Here is a 23211-nt window from a genome sequence, read left to right as displayed (position 1 = left end):
TATCTAACACACAGTAAGGGTCCCAACACTGATCACAAAAATAACCCTTGACCATCACCCAGTGCTTCCTGTTACCAAGCTAATTTTGTAACCAACTTTCAACTTGCCCTGGATCCCATGGCTCTAACCGTGACATGGCAATAAATAGTTGTTGGACGTGTATTCTGCATTGATGATGAAACTGTTAAATGTCAGTATCCATGTACAATTAGTGTGCAGGTACATTTGATAAAATGAATTGGAAAAAAATGGCAAATATGTTTGCCTATATTGCACGGGGAATGGAATACAAGACTGAAGAGTTCTTGCTAGAAATGATCAGAGCATTGAGACCATGTCTTAAAAAGTATTTGAGTCATAGAGTTGTACAGCACAGTATAAAGCCCTTCGGTGCATACTTCTCCATGCCGACCAAGATGTATATTCAAGCTAATCCCATTTCCCGGCATTTGGCCCATATCCCTCTAATCTCTGGTCATCCACATACCTGTCCACACACTACTTAAATGTATCTAATGTACCTGCCTCAGCCACTTCCTCTGGCAACTGGGTCCATAAATCTACTACCCACTATGTAAACAGTAAAGTTGCCCCTCTGAGGTTCTTATTAAACCTTTCCCCCCTGACCTTAAAACTATGTCTTCTGTTGTGTAAGGTTTTGGTTTATTTAGGGAGTTTGTGCAACAAAGCTTTACTGGATTGATTCCTGTGAGGAAGGCATTGTACTTTTGAGGAAAGATGGCTCTATATTGTCTGGAGTTTGGAAAAGTGATAGGTCATGTCATTGAAACAGAATGATCTAAGGGGTTAGGTGTTTGTTTCCTCTGATGGGATAATCTGAAACAAGGGGTCATGGTTTCAGAATATGGGGTTGGTCACTTAAAACTGAAAAGAGGAAGAATTTCTTGTGGATCATTAGACTCCTCTACTTTAGGGACCTGTGGATGCTGGAGCTATTTAAATATATTGAGAGAATCTTGGACTGTAGGAGAATAAAGGGCTATGGAGATTGGTAGGAAAGTCAATTGGAAGCCAAAGGCTTGGTTGCTGGAGTGGACGCAGTGGTGCAATTAGTAGAGCTGTAGCCTCAGCCCCAGCAACTAAGGTTCAATCCTCACTGGTGTCCTGTCTGTGTGCAGTTTACACATTCTTCCTGTGACTCTGGGTTTTCTTTAGGTGCTCAGATTTCCTCCCACTTCTCAAGTATATGCAGGTTGGTAAGTTAAGTGACCACTGCAAATTACCCTGAGTTTGAGTAGATGGTAGAATCTGGAGGGACGTGAATGGAAACGGGAGAGAATAGGTCGCAAGAAAAATCAGTGGGAGTAGGTAATTGCTCTGCTAACCAGTGAAGAGCTGCAGGGCTTGAGTTATGAGGAGAGACTGGAACTGTTTTCCCTGGAGCAGAGAAGGCTGAAGGGGTGACCTTATGGAGGTTTATAAAACCATGAATTGCATAGATAAGATGGATTATCACAGTCTTTTTCTCACTACGGGAGTCTAAAACTTAAACGGTTTAAGTCTAAGGTGAGGAGGAAAAGATTTAAAGGAGACCTGAGAGGCAAGTTTTTCATACAGGGGATGTTGGGTATATGGAATGAGCTGCCAGAGGAAGTGGCAAAGACATACAAGTACAAGGTTTGAAAGACATCTGAATAGGTACGTGGATTGGAAAGGTTTAAAGGAATATGGGTCAAATGCTGGCAAATGGACTAGCTCAGGAATACACATTGGTCAGCATGGATAAGTTGGATCAATACATTACAACAGTACATTGAGGTTGTACAAGGTTAAAAAAAATGCGGAATAAAGTGTTACAGTTACAGAGAGAGTGCAGTGCAGGCAGACAATAAGGTGCAAGGTCATAACGAGGTAAATTGTGAGGTCAAGAGTCCATTTTATCGTACTAGGGAACCATTCAATAATCTTGTATCAGTGGGATAGAAGCTGTCCTTGAGCCTGGTGGTATGTGCTTTCGGGCTTTTGTATCTTCTGCCTGATGGGACAGGGGAGAAGAGAGAATGTCCATGGTGGGTTGGGTCTTTGATTATGCTGGCTGCTTTATTGAGGCACTGAGAAATGTAGACAGAGTCCACGGAGGGGAGGCTGGTTTCTGTGATGTGTTGAGTTGTGTCCACAACTCTCTGCAGTTTCTTGCAGTCATGGGCAGAGCAGTTGCCATACCAAGCCATGATGCACCCAGATAGGATGCTTTCTGTGGTGCATCTATAAAAATTCGTGAGTGTCAATGGGAGCATGCCAAATTTCTTTAGCCTTCTGAGGAAATAGAGGTGTTGGTGTGCTTCCTTGGCCATGGTGTTGACGTGGTTGGACCAGAACAGGCTATTAGTGATACTTACTCTGAGGAACTTAAACAGGAGCATGTGCACCACCCTGCTTCCTGAAGTCAATGACCAGCTCTTTTTTTCTGCTGACAGTGAGGAAATGGTTGTTCTCATGATTCCATGCCACTAGGCTCTCTATCTCCTTCCTATATTCCAACATCGTTATTTGAGATACGGCCCACTATGGTGGTGTCATCTGCAAACTTATAGAGTTAGAGCAGAATCTGGCCATGCAGTCATGAGTGTAGAGTAGGGGGCTGAGGATGCAGCCTTGTGGGGCACCAATGTTGAGGATAATTGTGGCGGAGGTGTTGCTGCCTATCCTCAGATTGTGGCCTGTTGGTCAGGAAGTCAATGATCCAGTTGCAAAGGGAGGTGTTGAGTCCCAGGTCAAGGAGCTTGGAGATGAGTTTGCTTGGAATTATAGTATTGAAAGTGGAGTTGTAATCAGTAAATAGTAGTCTGACGTAGGTGTTTTTATTATCTAGATGCTCCAGAGATGAGTGTAGGGCCAGGGAGATGGCATTCGCCATGGACCTGTTTTGGCAGTAGGTGAATTGCAGTGGGTTGAGGTTGTCTGGGAGGCTGGAGTTGATGTGTGCCATGACCAGCCTCATGAAGCACTTCATGATGGTGAATGTCAGAGCTACTGGGCGGTAGTCATTAAGGCATTTCACTTTATTTTTCTTTGGTTCCGGGATGATAGTCGTCTTAAGTCAGCTGCAAAACCTCAGATTGAAGTCGGAAGAGGTAAAAAAAAAATGTTTGCAAATACCCCCGCCATCTCATATGCACAGGATCTAAGGATACAGCTGGGGACTTCATCCAGCCAGATGCTTTCTGGGGGTTCCCTCTCTGGAAGACTGATCTGACATCATGAAAATCAGAAGGAGCCTTAAATCTGTTAAACCAACATAAAGACCTGACTAGCCAGGCCTCAAAATATGACTAGTCATAAATTTGGCATCAGGATCACTGTGCTTCACTTTAAAGACTTCGAAAAGTCTTCTCACTTTAGCTTGAATCATCATTAGGCTAAGTGGTACATGCTGTTAAATTTGATCTTCCACCCACAAAGTAAATAACTTTTCCATCTCACAGTTACCACCTCATTACTGTTTTGTCATCGCAGTTTATTTTAAAGGCACCGGACCTTTCACATGTTCCTTCATACGTTCTCTGTCCTTCAAAATCATATTCACTGTTGAGGTAGCAAGACCAAGCAGGCATGAGATGGAAGAACGTCTTTGCCCTCCTCTGTACTTGCTAGTTATTTTCAGTTTCTGCTGCATATTGATTGCCTTACGCTTATGAGGAGGTCTAGCCCTCTTGCTATCATTATTGCAATGCAGTTAAGGGTGATTATTGTTCTGAAAGTTACAAGTTGATGTGGTTGGTACCTGCACTGTGACTGAGTGTATATGGCAGATAATGCTTCCTGCCATATGCTTCCACTTCGCAGTATTCATCTGCAATGCACTCGTTGGCATTTCTGTAACTAACCTTTCCTATCTGGAGAATTTGTGGAAAGTCAGATTTCTGTAAGTTAGGTCTTCTGTAAACCAGGGATTCTGTATTCCCTGTGTTCTTTCCATCTCTTCTCCCCCCACGTCTGCAACTAAAAGCTAACTCGTCAGGAAATGATCTTCCATCTTAATTCTGTTCCTCTTTCCATAGATGCTGCATTAACTGCTGAGTGTTTCTAGCATTTTCTGTTTTTGTTTCAGATTTCCAGCATTAGCAGATTTTTTTTTATTTTTCACAGATTGGAGAAACACAGTTTAAAATGTGAAGTAGGGAGGGGAGGTGGGAACAAAAGAATGATACAATGTAAAAGAGGGTGAAAGTGGTACAAATAATATGTATCTGGAAGTGGTGTAACTGAGGGAGAATGCCCTTGCATATTGTACAGCAGCACAGCTTTAGGGCTGCTGCCCCACAACTCCAGAGGCATGGGCTCAGTCCTGACCTTGGGTTGCTGCCTGTGTGGAGTTCGTAAGTTCCCCCAGTGATCGCATGGGTTTCTTCTGGGTTCTCCAGTTTCCTCGCACATCCCAAAGATGTGCAGGTTGGTAGGATAATTGGCCACTGTAACTTGCCCCTGGTGTGTAAGTGAGTGGTAGAATCTGGGGGAATTGATGAGAATGTGGGGACAATAAAAATGGGATTAATGTAGAATAAGTGTTAAATGGGTGGAGGATGGTCGGTGTGGACTCTGGAATGAAGGGCCTGTTTCTGTGCTGTATCACTCTATTACCCCATTTGCCTATTAAGATCTTGGTTGTTCTTGTACCACAACATTATTTTCCATCAGTATTACTTTATCCCTTGATATCCAGAAATCTATCCATTTATGTTTTGAATGAACACAACGATTGAGCCTCCATTGATTCTGGGGCAAAAAATTCCAAAAGTTTACAATCATCTGAGTGAAAAATTTCTCATCTCAATTGTTATTCTCAGTTGTTAGTCTGGTTATTCTCAAATTGTATCCCCTTTTCTTGGCATCCTCAACCTGGGGCAGTATCCTCCTTGCAAGTAGCATGTCAAGCCCTTTAACAATTTTGTGTACTTCAATGTGATCCTCAATCATTCTAATTTCTAGACTTGAGTCTCAGTCTACATGATCTCTCCTCGTATTGCAAACTTCCATCCCTGGTACACCCAGGTGCCTGTGAACATAAATAGTACCACATTTCTGACCATTTAACAAATATTCTGCTTTCCTGTTTTGTTCACCAGAGTGGATGTCCTTGCATTTTTCCTCATTATATTCAATATGCCATGTTATTGCCCGCTCATATCCATCTCCGTGCTCACATTGCCTAGTTCTGTATAGTCAGCAAACCAAAAAAATTGACATCCCATCGCTGTGGCTAATTCATCAATGATTATTAGAGAATGAGTTTTTGGCCCAATCAATCTGAGCAGTACCCTACTAGTCACATCCTGCCCACCTAAAAAGAATCCATTTATTGCCAATCTTGGCTTCTCTCCAATCATCAGTTCTCTATCCACATCATTCCACATGCACTTGTTGAGCAATCGTCTGTGTGGAACTTTATCAAAAGCCTTGGGAAAATCCAAACGCACAGGTTCACAGGCCCCCTCCTTACCTGTTGTAATCGTGACATCTTCAAAGAACTCCAGTAGATTAGTTGAACACTATTTTTCTTCGATATATTGAAGTTGGCTTTGCTCAATCCTAATATTGTTTACGAGCAGTTATGTTATTACATCTTTCATTACAGATTCCAGAATATTCCCTATCATTGACATTGGACTGGCAGGTGGATAGATCTCTCATTTCTGTCTCCCTGCTCTTTGAAATAGTGGGGACATGTTTATGACCTTCCAATCCACAGGAGCATAAGCCTGGAAAGATGACAACTGGCATATCCACTAATATGCTGCTCCTTCAAAGCTCTGTGATGTAGAAGACCAGGCCCTTAGGATTTATAAGCTTTCATGCTCACAAACTTCTCTAGTGCTATTTTTTGACAAATGATTTATTGGTTGGATAATTGGCTTCCACAATAGAGAGGTTATGCTTCAGTTATATAGGGCATTGGTGAGACCGCAACTGCAAGACTGTGTACACTATTGGTCTCTTTATTTAATGTATTGCTTTAATTGGTTGCAGTTCAGAGGAAGTTTACTTGACTGGAATCTGGAATGGACGAGTTGCCTTGTGAAGAAGGGTTGGACAGGTTCGGCTTGTACGTGCTGAAGTTTAGGAGAGTGAGAGGCTATTTCAAGTCAAGTTGAGTTTATTGTCATGTGCTCAAGTACGATGAGGCACAGGTACAATGAAAAACTTGCTTGCTGCAGCATCACAGGCACATAGGTACAGATAACACACAGAATATAAGTTATACATAAATTACAAGACAGTGAAGAGAGAGAAAAAGAAAAGACACAATCAGAGACAAGTTCATGGTAGTGCAAGAGGTGGTCCATAGTGTTCTGTTGCTGAGGTAGGGTTAAGGTTGTGCAGGTTGGTTCAAGAATCTGATGGATGTAGGAAAGTAGCTGTTCTTAAACCTGGTGGTGTGGGACTTCAGGCTTCTGTACCTCCTGCCTGATGGTAGCAGCAAGAAGATGGCATGACCTGAACAGTGGGGATCCTTGATGATAGATGCTGCCGCCTTGAGGCAGCACCTCCTGTAGATGCTATCATCTACAGGGGAGGGCTGTGTTCACTACATGACGTAACTACATGATGTAACGTGCAAGATCCTGAGAGATCTTGACAGAGTGGATGTCAAGAGAATGTTCCTGTTGTATGAGAATCTAGAACAAGGGGGCATTGTTTAAAAATAAGAGGTCACCTCTTTAAGACAGAAATGAGGTGCAGTTTTTTCCTGATAATCATAAGTCTTTGGCAAAGGAGAGACTGACTAGACCACTCTTGAGTTCATCAGTCTTAGTGGTGCCCTTCATCCTTAGCCTTAAAAAGTCACTTTTGAAAGCAATGAATTAGCAGTACTTTTGTGCACAAGATCTCTGCTTGCTTACAAATAATTTGTGTCTTGGACTCGCTATGGCGAGCAAGGATGAGTGGAAAACCACTGTCAAATACATTGTGTCACTTCAAATGGAATTACGTGTGAAATAACTACCATTTTGGCTTAAACCTTTCTAAAGTACTTGTTCTTTGATGCAACAAGAAGGATGAATGAAATGGAGCACAGAATTTAAAGAGCTGACAGCTATTTCACAGTACTTTTTATTGACCTGTGAAGCTATCTATGAAATAACAGTAATGGTTGCATCTATTCACTTGTCCAATAAAATGAAAGGTGCAACATCATAATCAAGAACGCTTAACTAAGAACAGCAAAAACTATGAGAGTGTTTGTCCTTGAACATTTTCTTTTGATATTGCAGGTTACGTTACTTGGACTAGATGTTATAGCAGCACTTGTGGATCGCATTAAAGATCGTTTTAAACCCCATTTCGGAACATGTGAGTAAACCTTCTCTTTTGAATTTGTTAATGTTTCCAAGTCAGTTGGAATGAGTTGACTCTTGATAAAATCGACAATGGAAGTTGACTTTGTGCTATACGCCTCTATGGCCCTTCTAAATTACTCTTTTTGGGAGATGAACAGTACCAGCAAGCTAGTATTTATTGGCCATCATAAATTGTTTTGAAAAGTGATTGATTGGGGTTTAAGTTATTGCAATGATGTTATGAAATTGTTTCAATTCTCTTCAAATGTTGCTGGGTTGGGAATTTTAGGTTTTTTATTGTGGTATTTGTCCAAGTTGGGATGTCCCAGGAGGGGAACTTTGAAATTGCATGGGGTTACTTCTCTTGGTTTTCTCGATGGGTGATTTAACACTGGTGCAATGCGCTCGGGTTGTAAGATTGTGGATGTGCTGCAATGCCTTCTACTAATAGTATTTACTCCAAGTTGGGGTGGATATTTTGTTCAGCCTCTTGTGCAGATTCTTGCCAGATGCCTTTTGGAATGCATCAATGTTCTTTGAGCTACCATGTCAGTGATTGCCTCAAAAAAATCAATGATGCAATTTGTAATGTGACTAAATCCATACTGGGTTCTTTGATCATTTCATATTTGTCCAAATGCTAGCCCTAAGCATATTCTAACAACTTCAGTAAAACAGATGTTTGATTAATATTATTTACCTTAGGAACAGGAGTAGGCCATTGGATTCCTCATGTCTGCTTTGTCATTTAATGCTAATTGAAAATCAACTTGGTTCCTTTACTATCTATAAATCTATCTGTCTCTGTTTTTGAATGCAACCAATAACTGAGCCCTCATAGTGAATTACAAAGATTCACATTCCTTTGAGTGATTATTCTTCCTTTCAATTCTAAACGTCTGCTGCTTATTTTGAGACTGACGCCCCTCCCCTCCTTTCGCCGCAGCAATTCTAGATTCTGTATCCAAGGGAAATATCCTTCATCTACCCTGCTGACCCTTCTATAAATCTTGCATGTTTCAATGAGGTCACATCTCATTCTTCTAAACTCCAGAGAATAGAGGCCTAGCCTATTCAATCTCTCTTCACTTGACTGATTTTCCACCCCAGGAACTGCTAGTGAATTTTCACTGCACTCTCTCTCATAGCTATTTTGGGAAATAAGATCAAAATTGTACACAGCACTCATTGTGGTCTCACCAAGGTCCTTTTGTCATTGCAGTAAGACATGGTCACTCTTGTACTCAAATCTTCTTGCAATAACGGCCAGCCTTTCTAATTGTCTGCCTTGCCTGCAGGTCTCTTGGAACATCAGCATTTTCCAATCTTTCTGCATTTTTTAAAAAAGTCAGTGTTTCTGTTTTCTCTATTGAAGTGGATAATCTCCCCTTTTTTCTACACGTTACTCCATCTGTCATGTTATTGTTCAGTGACTTAGCTTGTCTATATTCCCTTGAAGCCTCTTTGTATCTTCATCACAACTCGCATTCCTACTTAATTTTACATCATCAGCAAACTGTTAAATTTTGTGCCCTCAGACAAACAGTCAATATAGGTGTGATAGTTGGGGCTAAAACACCGATCTCTGCAGTGCCCTACTAGTTACAGGCTGCCAACCTGAGGAGGACCTACTTTATTCCTGTAATTTGTTTTCTATCTTCTAATAATTATTAACAAATTATTACCCTCTATTCCATGAGCTCCCGTCTTGTTCACCAACCTGAATGTTCCTGACCACAAAATGTTTGATTAATTCTGGAGCATAAGTCATCATAAAATGTTTACTTGGGCAGTCCACTTCCCACTGCTTTGACTCTGGCTTGAAACCCAAGCCTGCATTTCCAGAACATTTTTAAAATGAAGAGTTTCAGTCACCCCAAACAACAATTTTCACATCTTGGGGTGTAGCCAGAGTTTGCTGTTTGTCCTCATCAGACATGGGCAGGCAGGGCTTGACATATAAACAGCAGAGCCTGACTTGCTCCCTAAGTGTCCAGATATCCTGTCAAATAAATCAATTGCTTTAAATACTTGTCTGATTTCCAGAAGGTATAAAGAATCTTGTGGATAGGACACTTGCATTACAAACTGGTTTCAGGAAGTAAAGTTCTCAATCGTGTAGTTTTGCAGCACAGTAACAGGCCCTTCAGTCCACCATGTCAACCATCAAATACCTATCTGTACTAATCCTATTTACCTGTACATGGTACATAGCCTACTATTCCTTGGCGATTCAAGGGCTCATCTAAATATTTCTAAAAGGTTGTGAAAGTACCTGTCTCTACCACCCACTCAGGCTGCATGTTCCAGATTCCAACTGCTCTCTGGGTAAAACAAAAAGTTCTTACTCAGATCTTTTGTGAACTTACCCCCTGAATCTAAACCTGTGCCCCATACCTCTGCTACAGGGAAATGTTACCTACAATCTACCTATGCCCTCGTAATGTTCTATTCCTCTATTCCAGGGAATACAAAACAAATCCATCCTATCCAGTCTCTCCTCATAACTGAAACATTCCATTCCAGGCAACGTCCTAATAAATCTCCTCGGTACTTGGTCCAGTGTGATTATATTTTAAGATTAAGATTTAAGATATCTTTATTAGTCACATGTACGTCGAAACACACAGTGAGATGTGTCTTTTGCGTTGAGTGTTCTGGGGGCAGCCCGCAAGTGTCGCCACACTTCCGGTGCCAACATATCATGCCCACAACTTCCTAACCCATACGTCTTTGGAATGTGGAAGGAAACCGGAGCACCCGGAGGAAACCCACGCGGACACGGGGAGAACGTACAAACTCCTTACAGACAGCAGCGGGAATTGAACCCGGGTTGCTGGCGCTGTAATAGTGTTATGCTAACCACTACAGTACCATGCCTGCCAATAGTGTGGTGACCAGAGCTGTACACAATACTCTTGTTATGGCCTAACCATTGTTTTATAAAATTGTACAATAACTTCCTGCTCATATACTTCTATGCACATTTGAAGGCAAATGTCCCAGATATCTTTTTCATAATGCTACCTGTGCTGGGAATCCTTGGACCTATTCTCCAAGGTGCCTCTATTTCTCAGTACTCCCTAGAACCCTACCATTCATTGTGTATGTCCTACCCTTACTGGCCCTCCCAAAATACATCACCTTGGACTTTTCAGGATTTAATTCCATCTGCTCATTTTACCAACTGCATCCCATTACTAACAGCAACCATTCTCAAATGTTCTCTGCCATTAACCAAATAACCCAAAAATATTAATCACAAGATTCAGGGGGAATATTTTAGATGAAAACAGAAAATGCTTGAAATATTTGTCAAGTTAGGCAGCATCTGTGGAGAGAGAAACAGAGTTAATGTCTCAGAATGATGAGGCATTGAAGAGAACTTTCAACAGAACTGATGTGTTAGATAATCCATATACTGCTTTCCATCTCGCACTATGCTTAATGGAATTGCTTTGTTGACTGCAAATCAGGAATGTCACAAAATATTAGCTCAAGGTTTTTGAAGCTTTCGAATTCACTTTCCTCCCTAAAAATGATACAAAAGTTGCCTTTGTGCCTAACTGGGACAAGGAAAATGTTTGACTTCAGCAGGATATAGGTGGTCTTTAACTGAGTGGATACAAGCAAGATGACAGTGTAGGCCATGAAGAGGATGCAGAGAGGTTTCGGGGGCTATAGGTAAGCTAAGTGAATGAAGAAGGACTGACAGAATATAATGTGGAAATATGTAAGCTCTTCACTTGTGTAGGAAAAAGTAGAAATGTGGAGTATTATTTTAGTGATGAGAGACTTCAAAAGTATTGGTGTTCAGAGGGACCGAGGTGAACTTGTATTTAAGTCTTGAAAGTTAACATGCAGATTCAGCAAGTAATTAGAAAGGTAAACAAGTTGGCATCATTACAAGAAGATTTGAGTGTAGTTAGGGCCCTGGTGAGACTACATCTGGAATATTGTGTACAGGTCTGATCTTTCTTTCAAAGTAAGGAAAACTTTGCAATGGAGGAAGTGTAATGAAGGTTCACCAGATTGTTTCCTGGGATGGCGGGTTTGTTGGGAGCGGAGATTTAAGCAGACAAGGCCTGAGTTTAAAAGAATGAGAGTTGATCTCCTAGAAACTGAGAAAAAGCTCTTCCAGGGCTTGACAAGGTAGATATGGATTTGACATTTCTGCTAGCTACAGGCATCTTGAACCAGACGTCACAGTCTCAAAATACAGGGTCACCCAGACAGGACAGAAAAGAATTGCAATTTGTTTGCCTAGAAGGTACTGTATCTTTGGAATCCTTGACCTAAAAGGACTATGGAGAATCATTTTCTTAGTATTTTCAAGAAATTATGAGAGGGGGATAGATAGGGTGGATAGTGAGTAACTTTCCCCCAAAACAAGATGTGTAAAACCATAAGGCATAGGTTTAAGGTGAGGACCAAGAGGGTTCGAGGGGATTGCGTAATTTTTTTTCACCCTGAACACAATGACTGACAAAGTGGTTGAGGCAAGTACTCTGCAACATTTAAGGAGCATCTGCCCAAGCCCTCACACCACCAAGGCATAAAAGGCTGTGGTTCAAGTGCCGGTAAATGGGAATAATATCGATGGGTACTTGATGATTGGAATAGATGTGGTGGGCCGACCGGTTTGTTTCTGTGCTGTGTGACCCTGACTTTTAGATATTCAAGGAATCAAAGGATATGAGGTCAATGTAGGAAAGTGCTCAGATAAACAATCAGTCATTATCTTATTCAGTGGCGGAGCAAGCATTAGAGGCCACATGGAGACTAAATGGCACAGTTCTTGAAGGTATGTGGGAACTGAGGTTCTGAGTGTAATATGCATAAATCCTTGGAAGTGGCAGGGCTTTTTTTTTAGATAGCTCTCATTAAAACCTGAGATCCTGAGGTTCATTGATGGAAAGATAAAACCAAGCATTGACTGCACTATCAAGCAACACTCACTCACCAACAATCGCCAGTTTGCATTTGCTAAGGCCAATTGACTCCAGACCTCATCAGAGCCTTGATCCAAACATTGATTAAGAACTGATAGTGACTGCCCTTGACTTCAAGACAGCTTTTGACTATGGAGTCAAGTAACCCTGGTAAAACTGAATTCACTTGTCCTTCAGGGAAAATGTACAGCAGTGGTTGGAATTTTATCTTGCACAAGAGAATATGGTTGTTGGAAGTTAATGAAACCAGTCTGAGAACATCACTACAAGAATTTGTTAGAGCAGTATCCTAGGCCCAACCATTGCGGCTTCTACATCATAAAATCAGGTGGGAATACTTGCTGATAATTTCCCAATATTCAATTCCAATAGCAAATCCATAACAAATAAAGCAGTCTGTGATGGCATGTAGCAAGATCTAGAAAGCATTCAGGCATGGGCTGACTTGGTAAGTAATACTTACACCTCAAAAGTGCTAGGCATTGATGATGCACAGCAAGAGTCCATCCACCTACTTTTGCCATTCGGTGGCATTACCATTGTTGAATCCCCCATGTTGAGGGCAAATATAAGGTCTTTGGTAAGAGATATCGAAAAGGCAGAATATTATCTAAATGGAGAAAGATTACAGATGCATGAACTACAAAGGGATCTAAAATGTTCTCGTGTAAAAGCAGTAAAAAGTTAGCAGACAGATGCAGCAAGTGGCATTTTGCCCTTCATTGCAAGAGGGTTGGAGTTTAGCGAAAGAAGCATTTATTGTCATTGTACAGGGTAGTGTTGAGGCCACACCTGGAGTGCAGTCTCTGATTTAAGAAAGGACACTTGATGAAGGCAATTTGATGGAGCAGCTCCTCCTTGCATTGAAGTCAGCCTCTTAAAATAGTTCTATCCAGTGTGGAACTGCAGCAAGCAGGCTCGTCTCTCTTGACACCGAGAAGTTGGAACGCAGAATGGACTGAAAACAGGCATCACCTTTATTGACCTATTGATAGCTTGTTCTCATAATGATTATGTTACCATCAATGATAGAAAGAGTCATTATGGAACATTAAAGTGCTCCTGCAAGGCCCTGTATTTGAGCCAAAACCTGTTTAATATGTATGTATAATCAGAATTTGAAGTACATCTCTCCTGATGGTATTGAACTCTTCACTCATGGGCACTCTGGCCAGGAACGGCTGCATACTTGAGGACGACCTTAAACATGGAAAGTTTTGTTGAGCCTCCAGCAGTGAATGCTCCATAAAAATACCATCAACAAACAAATGTCACTGCATTCCACCTTAGTTATGTAGCTAACAGTAAACTGGGCCATGTAAGTCCAGAGCCACACTGATCCAAAATACCTTGATGGGACCCATCTTGAAGCTCTGCAGTCCAAAGTGAAGAGCAAAAGCTTTCTCATTCACGAACTTGCTGCTACATGTAAGGAGCTGAAGTCAAGATGTTCAAGATCACAGGGCTTGCAGTAGTCTGTTTTTCTACTGAATGCTGCACCATGGTGTAATGGAGAAGATGGTTGACTGTCAGCTTTACACTGCAGTGAAAAGAGACTTGAGAGTACTGAAATTGGCTTGAAATGAATGGCTGGCTGTGTGGGGCATCGCACCACTTCAGAACCTGCAGAGACATGTAAGCAGCGTTTCACATTGATATACGAATCTGGATCTCCAAATCCGCGATCACACCCACACCCCTCCCATAATCAAGTGTAACTTTGCTGTGTCAGTAGTGTGGGAGTAACATTCAGTCATCAACCCATCAGCATTTTTCAGCAAGGCCCAATGGAAAGAACGATTGAACAGGAATGATGTTTACACAAAAAAAAATCATCACTGTTCACATGAAAATGCCATCAGGCTTTGGAGTACTAAGGCAGCTATCAACCAGTACCAAATGACGTGTGGGAGAAGCAGCCACCTCTTCTGCTGGAAAATCAGATCCACTCGCATATGATTGCGAACATGGCCTGTTTCCTGTGCTGTAGTGTTCTGTGGTTCTATGGTTCTATAAAAACCAGACGACAGTCAACCTTGTAAACAGATACCCAAAACATACATTCTTCAGTAGTTTCCTAAACATCTGCCACACCCAGAGCCACAATTTGTTTGGTTTCTAAGCTTTAACGTAATTACTTTGTGATGTAATCATTGTGCAAACTAACTCTGTGGCTTTAAAATCTCAAATTATTTTGGTTAATAAGCAGGGATGTATAAATATGGACATTATAGTATGAGTAATGTTAGCAAAGATTGTTCACTTTTGCATGCTTTATTTTTCCAGTGCTACCAGCACTTGTAGATCGTTTAGGTGACACCAAAGATCAAGTCAGAGAACAGACGCAGAACCTTCTTCTCCGTATAATGGACCAGGCTGTGTCACCGCAGGTATGTTTTTTTGGGTTACCAGTTGTACTGGGTCTTACCATCTGTAATTGAAATACCATTAAACATTAGAAAAGTAACTGACAGTATATTTTTTTTATAATTTAACTAAAAGGCAATGGTAGTGCAAATTTATTTTCTGTTAGTCATATAGCATAGAAAAAGGCTCTTTGACTCAGCCTGTCCATGCTGGCAGTACCTGTTTATGTTAATCCCATTGACCAGATTTAGTTTGTAGCCGCCTTTGCATTGATGATTCAAGTGCTCATATAGATACTACATAAATATTTTGAGAGTATCCTTCTCCTCCACCCATTCTAGCAGTGAATTTCAGGTTCCAAAAGAAAATCTTTCTCAGATCCCCCTCTTAAAACACTTACCCCTTATCCTAAAGCCATGCCCTATAATTTTAGATATCACTGCTATGGGGAATGGTTTTCCACTATCTACCCATGCCCCTCATAATTCTGGATATCTCCCTATCAGGTCACTTCACAGCTCCAAGGAAAACAAAACCCAGCTTATCCAGTCTCTCCTTGTAACTGAAATGCTTAGTCCCAGGCAACATCCTGGTGACTCTCGTCCTCACTCTCTCCAGTGCAATACATTCTTCTATAGTGTGGTGACCAGAATGGTACACATTGGTCCAGCTGTGGCCCAGCCAATGTTTTATAAAGTTGTGCCATAACCTCCCTGCTCTTATATTCTATGCCCTGGCTAATGAAGGCAAGTATTCCCTTACTTGTTCTTTCCATGTTCCTGTGCTGCTATCTTCAGGCATCTTTGGATTTGTCCACAAAGATCCTTCTCTCTGTTCTCCAATACTCCCCAGGCCCTGCCAATCATTGTGTACGTCTACTCTTATTAGACCTCCCAAAGTGCATCACCTTGGACTTACCAGGATTAAACTCCAAAAGTCATTGCTCTGCCCATCTTACCAATGTCACTATCAACAACACTACCAATGTTCATGTCATCTGCAAACCTATCACACTTGCCTTCATATCCAAATCGTCTTACGTATATAACAAACAGTAAGGGTAGTACTGTGATGTCTCTCTGGTCACAGGCTTCCGATCACAAAATGAACCCTCCACCATCCCCTCTGCCTCCTTAACGAGCCAGTTTTGCGTCAAATTTATCAAGGTGGCTTGGATCCCATGCCCACCCTATCAAATGTGTTAATGGGAAAGAAAATTGAATGAAAGAAAACTAGCAGGTAATATCGAAAGAAATAGCAAGGGCTTTTACGGACATGAAAAAAAGCAAGAGCGCAAGGGTTAAGTGTGGGGTCCCCTAGGCTAGTGTTGAGTAAATGTGTCCTCTTGATATGGCAAAACATAATGGAGAAACATCAAAAGCATGTTTGAAGGGAACTGCAATTATGATTAGAGACTTTAATCTGTACATTGATTGGACAAACCAAACAGACAAGGGTATTGAAGAATTTGCAGAATACATCAGAGATTGTTCATTAGAGCAGTATGTTGATGGAGGATTAATAAGAATTCTTGTGGTTCAGGATCCCCAAGGACTGGGAATTTTTCAGGAATTAGCAGTAAACATCTTAAAAAGCATAAGAAAAGAGGAAATTGATTTTGAGAGAAAGCTTGCGTGTAACATCTATACAAACTTTAAAGTTCAGTATGGACACGTGGCCTAACCAGAGTTCTATAAAGCTGTAACATAACTTCCTGACTCTTGAACTCAGTGCCTCGACTAATAAAGGCAAGCATGCCATGTGCCACCCTTACCACTCTATCAACTTGTTGCAGCTACTTTCAGGGAGCTGTCGGCTGGGACCCCAAGATCCCTCTGTATATCAATGCTGTTAAGTGTCCTGCCATTAACTGCACCCTTTCCATTTACATTTAATGTTCCAAAGTGCAATACCTCATATTTGTCTGGATTAAACGCCATTTCTCCGTCCATATCTGTAACTGATCTAAATCCCGCTGCATCCTTTGGCAACCTTCTACACCATCCACAATGTCACCAATATTTCTGTCATCTGCAAACTTACTAACCCACCCATCCATGTTTTCATCCTAGTCATCTATAGATATCACAAACAGCAGTGGTCCCAGTACAGATCCCTGCGGAACACCACTAGTCACGGACCTCCAGCCGGAATATGTTCCATCGACCACTACCCTCTGTCTTCTACAGACGAGCCAATAGAATCCAAACGGCCAGGTCACCGTGGATCCCATGCATCTTAATCTTCTGGATGAGCCTACCATGAGGGACCTTGTCAAACGCGTTTCTAAAATCCATGTACACAACATCCACAGCTCTACCTTCATCGATCACCTTCGTCACCTCTTTGAAAAACTCAGTCAAGTTAGTGAGACGTGACCTGCCCCACACAAAGCCATGCTGACTGTCCCTAATTAGGTCATGGTTTTTTCCAAATGCTTATAAATCCTATCCGTAAGAACCCCCTCCAATAGCTTACCACTGATGTGAAACTCACTGGTTTTATAATTTCCTGGATTAACCCCATTTCCCTTCTTGAACAAAGGAACAACATTGGCTACTCACTAGTCCTCTGGGACCTTGCTTGTGGCCAGAGAGGACACAAAGGTCTTGGTCAAGGTCCAGAAATCTCATCTCTTGTCTCTCTCAATAACCTGGGATATATCCCATCAGGCCCTGGAGACTTACCCACCTTAACGTTCTTCAAGAGACCTAACACTACCTCTTTCTTAATCTCTAAATGCCCTAGCATATTAGCATGCTCCACACTGATCTCAATATCCTCCATGTCCTTCTTCTTGGTGAATACCTTGAGTGGTTGTAGCCTCTTCCTAATTATCCTCTTGCTCTTGATGTATGTATAGAATGCCTTGGGATTCTCTTTAATCCTATTTGCTAAGGACTTTAAATGGCCCCTTTTTGCTCTCTCAATTCCCTTCTTGAGTTCCCTTACATTGCTATTCTTGTCCTTCCTTCTAACTGGAACATACCGGTCCTGTACTTTCTACATTTGGTCTTTAAATACCCCCCACATGTCAAATGTGGACTTGCCCAAAAACAGCTCTTCAAAATGGCAGCAATCATTCCAGTGCCCAAGAAGAACAGAGTGAGCTGCATCAATGACTTTCTCCCAGTAGCACTCACATCTACTGTGATGAAGCGCTTTGAGAAGTTGGTTATGGCTGGAATTAACTCCTCCCTGAGCAAGGTCCTGAACCCGCTTCAATTCGCCTACTGCCACAACAGGTCTACAGCTGATGCATTCTCACTGGCTCCCCACTCTGCTTTGGAGCACCTAGATAACCACAAGACATATGTCAGGCTACTGTTCATCGATTACAACTCGGCGTTCAACACCATCATCCCCTCAGTGCTAATAACCAAGCCTCTGTATCTCCCTCTGCAACTGGATCCTTGACGTCCTTATCAGGGAGACCACAGTCAATGTGGATCAGTAGTAACATCTCCTCCTCGCTGACTATCAACACATGCACACCTCAAGGATGCGTGCTTAGCCCACTGCTCTGCTCTCTCTACACTTATGACTGTGTGGCTAAGCACAGCTCAAGCGCCATTTAAAGTTCACTGATGGCACCACTGTTGTTGGTAGAATCTCAGATGTCGACGAGGAGGCGTACAGGAGTGAGATAGGTCGGCTGGTTGAGTGGTGTTGCAACAACTTCGCACTCAATGTCAGCAAGACCAAGGAACTGATTGTGGACTACAGGGAGGGAAAGTTAGAAGAGAATACACACCAGGCTTCATTGAGGGGTCAGCGTTGGAAAGGGTGAGCAGCTTCAAGTTCCTGGGCATCAGCATCTCATAAGATCTGTCCTGAGCCCAACATATTGATGCAATCATGAAGAAGGCATGCCAATGGCTCTACTTCATTAGGAGTTTGAAGAGATTTGGTATGTCACCAAAGATTCTTACAAATTTCTATAGATGCACGGTGGAGAGCATTCTGAGTGGTTGCATCACACAGCCTGGTATGGAGCCTCCAATGCACAGGGTTGCAAGAGGCTGCAAAGGGTTGTAGACTCAGCCAGCTCCATCACAGGCACAACTCTCCCCACCATTGAGGACATCTTCAAGAGGCGGTGCTTGAAGAAAAGTAGATAGAGAGCTTAGTGACCTGGTGTCATGACAACAACCTTTTCCTTAATGTCAGCAAAACAAAAGAGCTGGTCATTGACTTCAGGAAGAGGGGTGGTGCACATGCTCCTGTCTACAACAATGGAGCTGAGGGTTGAGAGCTTCAAGTTCCTAGGAGTGAACATCACCAATAGCCTGTCCTGGTCCAACCACTTAGACGCCACGGCCAAGAAAGCTCACCAGTGCCTCTACTCAGCAGCAACATATGATGCATCCAGATAGCATGCTTTCTGGCTTGGTATGGCATCTACTCTGCCTGTGACTGCAAGAAACTGCAGAGAATTGTGGACACAATTCAGCATATCATGGAAACCAGCCTCCCCACCATGGACTCTGTCGATACTTCTCACTGCCTCGGTAAATCAGCCAGCATAAACAAAGACCCCTCCCACCCTGGACATTCTCTCTTCTCCCCCCTCCCATTGGGCAGAAAATACAAAAGCCTGAAAGTGCATACCACCAGGCTCAGGATAGCATCTATCCTGCTGTTATAAGACTATTGAATGGTTCCCTAGTACAACAATATGGTTTCTTGACCTCAATCTACCTTGTTATGACCTTGCATCTTACTGTCTACCTGCACTGTACTTTCTCTGTAGCTGTTACACTTTATTCTGCACCTTGTACTACCTCAATGTACTGTGTAATGAATTGATCTTTATGAATGGTATGCAAGACAAGTTTTTCATCTCGGTACATGTGACAATAATAAACCAGTTCCAATTCAAGAAGGCGCATCTATCATTAAGGACCCTCACCATCCGGGACATGCCCTTTTCTCGTTACCACCATCAAGGAGGAGGTACAGGAGCCTGAAGACTCAAACTTAGCGATTCAGGAACAATTTCTTCCCCTATGCCATCAGATTTCTGAATGATCAATGAACCCATGAACACAACCTTATTATTTCTTTTTTGTTTGCTCTACTTATTTATTATTGTAATTTTTAGATTCTTATGCCGCAAAACAACAAATTTCACATCATCTAAATCAGAGATAATAAATCTGATTCTGATTCCAATTAACTCTCCCTAGCTCCTGCTTAATATTATCAGAATTTGCCCTCCCCCAATTTAATACTTCCCACAAGGTCCATACTTATCCTTATTCATAGCTATCTTAACACTTAAGGAGTTGTGGTTACCGTTTCCTAAATGTTCCCCCACTGGAAGGTCAGTCACCTGGCCAGGCTCACTTCCCAATGCAAGGTCCAGTATAGCCCCTCCTCTAGTTGAACTATCCATATACTGTTTTAAGAAACTCTCTTGGATGCACCTAAGAAATTCTACCCAGGTTAAACCTCTTGCATTAAGGATGTCCCAGTCTATATTGGGGAAGTTGAAATCACCCATGGCAACAACCCTGTTGTTTTTGCACCTTTCCCTAATCTGCCTGCATATCTGTTTCTCAATGTCCTGGTAATTATTGGTGGGGGGGGGGGTCTCTTCTAAAACATCTTTTTGACATTTTTGACCATGCCTAACACAGGCTGGTGTGAACAAGCAGGCAGGCTCAAGCTCCACTTCTCCTCCCCCCCCCCCCCCCTTGATGTAATTAACAGGGCATGACCCCATTGACCCTCACCAACTTTTATAGATGCATTATAGAAAGTATCCTATCTGGATGCATCACAGCTTGGTGTGGCAACTGCTCTGCCCAAGACCACAAGAAATTGCAGAGTTGTGGACACAGCTCAGTTTATCACGAAAATCAGTTTCCCTCCATTGACTCTGTCCACGCCTCTCGTTACCTCATGAAAGCACCCAACATAAAAAAAAGTCCTCTCCCATCCAAGTCATTCGTTCTTCTCCCCCTGCTCCTATCAGGCAGAAGATACAAAAGCTTGAAAACGCGTACCACCAGGCTCAAGGACTTCTATCCTGCTATTATAAGAATCTTGAATGGACCTCTTATATAATAAAGATGAATTCTTGATCTCTCAATCTACCTCATCATGGCCCTTGTACCTTATTGTCTACCTGCACTGCACTTTCTCTGTAACTGTAACACTTTATTCTGCATTCTTTTATTGTGTTTCTCTTTGTACTACCTCGATGTTCTTATGTTTTGAAGTGATTGAAATGGATGGCATGCAAAACAAAGCTTTCACTGTATCTCGGCACATGTGACAGTAATAAACCAATTAACAATTATCAGTTTTGATCTTTCCAGCAAGCCCAAGTTACACATCTCCTTACTCTTTGCATTCCACATGTGTACTGAATGTATTTTTGTTTATTCCTTTAATCAATGTCGGCCCCTAGCCACTGCCTGACAAATCTAATCTTTCGATACATTTGGTCAGTAAATCATGTCATTTTTATCTTATCAGTACCATTGTTCAGTTCAACTCTGCAGTTTGTCTCTCACATAGTCGTTACAGTGAACATTCCTTGATTAGGTAAATATACTGCATTTCTCTCAGTAATTAGGGTTTTAACAATTAATGTGAATACCATATTAAACAATGCTAACATGCTAAATCATTTGCATGCATATAGACATGCTAAATATTGCTGTATTGCAAAGGTGGGCTGAAGGGCCTGCTTCTGTGCTGTACAACTCTGTGGCTCCACAAGTTTCTGTGGATATAAAAGGAAGAAGATTGCTAAGGTAAGTGTGGGAATCTCAAGAGAAAGATGGGTGTGGGGAGTTAATATTAGGAAGCACAGAAATGGCAGATGTGTTAAAGCAATTTTTACAACAGTCTTCATTGCCAATGTCCCGATGATAACAGATTGGCTGATTTTAAATAGCATGGAAAAACTTGTAAACTTCCCAATCATATATTAGAAAAACTCACGGGATTAAAGGCAGACAGGTCACTGTGATTTGTGGCCTGTGCTTGAATTTGAAAGGAAGTGGCTGCAGAGGTAATGCACCCATTGGTTGAAGTTTTCTAAAACTCACTCAATTATGGCAGGGTACCAGTGGATTGGAGAACAGCAATTCTTTCTCCATTGCTTCAGGAGGGAGGAAGACAATGGGCAGGAAATTATCGGCCAGTTAATTTAGTATCTATGGTTGGCAAGATGCTGGAGTCAGTAATCAAAGACATAGTTAATAGTTTAGAAAAGAACATGGAACAATACAGCTCAGGAACAGGCCCTTCAGCCCATGATGTCTGTGTCAAATTAAACTAAATCTTTTCTGCCTGCGCATGATCCACATCCCTCCATTCCCAGCAATATCCATGTTCCTATCTAAAAAGCTCTTAAACACCATCATCGGATCTGCTTCCGCCACTACCCCTGGCAGCCTGTTCCAGGCACCTACCACTCTCTGTGTAAAATTAAAAAAAAATTGCCCTGCACATTTCTTTGAAACTTTCCCCCTCTCACTTTAAATGCATGTCCTCTAGTATTTAACATTTCTACCCTGGGGAAAAGATTCAGACGGTCTACCCTAACAATGCCTCTCATAATTTTATAAACTTCTGTCAGGTCACCCCTCAGCCTCTGATGCTCCAGTGAAAACAACCCAAGTTTGTTCAACCTCTCCGTGTAGCTCATATCCTGCAATCCAGGCAGCATCCTGGTAAACCTCTTCTGTACCCTTTCCAAAACCTCCTCATCCTTCCTATAATAGAAGGATGGAGTACACAATACTCCAAGTGTGGCCTATCCAACATTTTATATAGCTGCAACATGACTTCCTTACTCTTATACTCATTGCCCCAACCAATAAAGGCAAGCATGCCGTACACCACCTCTACCACCCTATCTACTTGTGTGGCCATTTTCAGGGAGCTATGGACTTGGACCCCGAGATCCCTCTGTACATCAGTGCTGTTAAGGGTCCTGCCATTAACTGTATACTTTCCTCTTACATTTGACCTCCCAAACTGCAACACTTCACACTTCCTTGGATTAAACTCTATCCGCCATTTCTCCACCTAAATCTGTAACCGATCTATATCCTGCTGTATCCTTCGACAACCTTCTTCACTGTCCACACCTCCACCAATCTTTGTGTCATCTGCAAACCTACTAACCCACCCATCTACTATTCCATCCAAATAATTTCTATATGTAACAAACAACAGAGCTCCCAGCACTGATCCCTGTGGAACGTCACTGGCCATGGACCTCCAGCCAGAATAACACCCTTCCATCACTACCCTCTGTCTTCTATGGGTAAGCCAGTTCTGAATCTAAGCTACCAAGTCACCATGAATCCCATTCATCTTAATCTTCTGGATTAGCTTACTGCAAGGGACCTTGTCAAATGTCTTACTAAAGTTCATGTACACAACATCAACTGCACTACCCTCATCAATCACCCTCATCACTTCCTCAAAAAACTCAATCAGGTTTGTAAGATGTGACCTGCCATATTGAGTATCCCTAATCAGGCCATGCTTTTCCAAATGCTTGTAAGTCCTATCCCTTAGAAAACTCTCCAATAGCTTCCCTACCACTGATATGAGGATCACTG

The 23211-nt window shown here is 42.0% G+C and overlaps 1 protein-coding gene across 27 annotated transcripts in view; it reads left to right on the top strand.

The window, feature by feature from the left end:
• Positions 1 to 23211, top strand: part of clasp2 (cytoplasmic linker associated protein 2) — a 251826-nt gene that overhangs the window by 5771 nt on the left and 222844 nt on the right. For all 27 annotated transcript variants that reach the window (XM_052023838.1, XM_052023829.1, XM_052023823.1 and 24 more), the window contains exons 2-3: positions 7236 to 7314; positions 14540 to 14643. In XM_052023838.1, the coding sequence (XP_051879798.1) occupies positions 7236 to 7314; positions 14540 to 14643 (183 nt within the window). The remainder of the gene's footprint in view (positions 1 to 7235; positions 7315 to 14539; positions 14644 to 23211) is intronic.

This window comes from Pristis pectinata, chromosome 9, assembly GCF_009764475.1.
Source record: "Pristis pectinata isolate sPriPec2 chromosome 9, sPriPec2.1.pri, whole genome shotgun sequence".
Taxonomy (NCBI): Eukaryota; Metazoa; Chordata; class Chondrichthyes; order Rhinopristiformes; family Pristidae; genus Pristis; species Pristis pectinata.
This window is presented reverse-complemented; position numbering and strand designations above follow the sequence as displayed.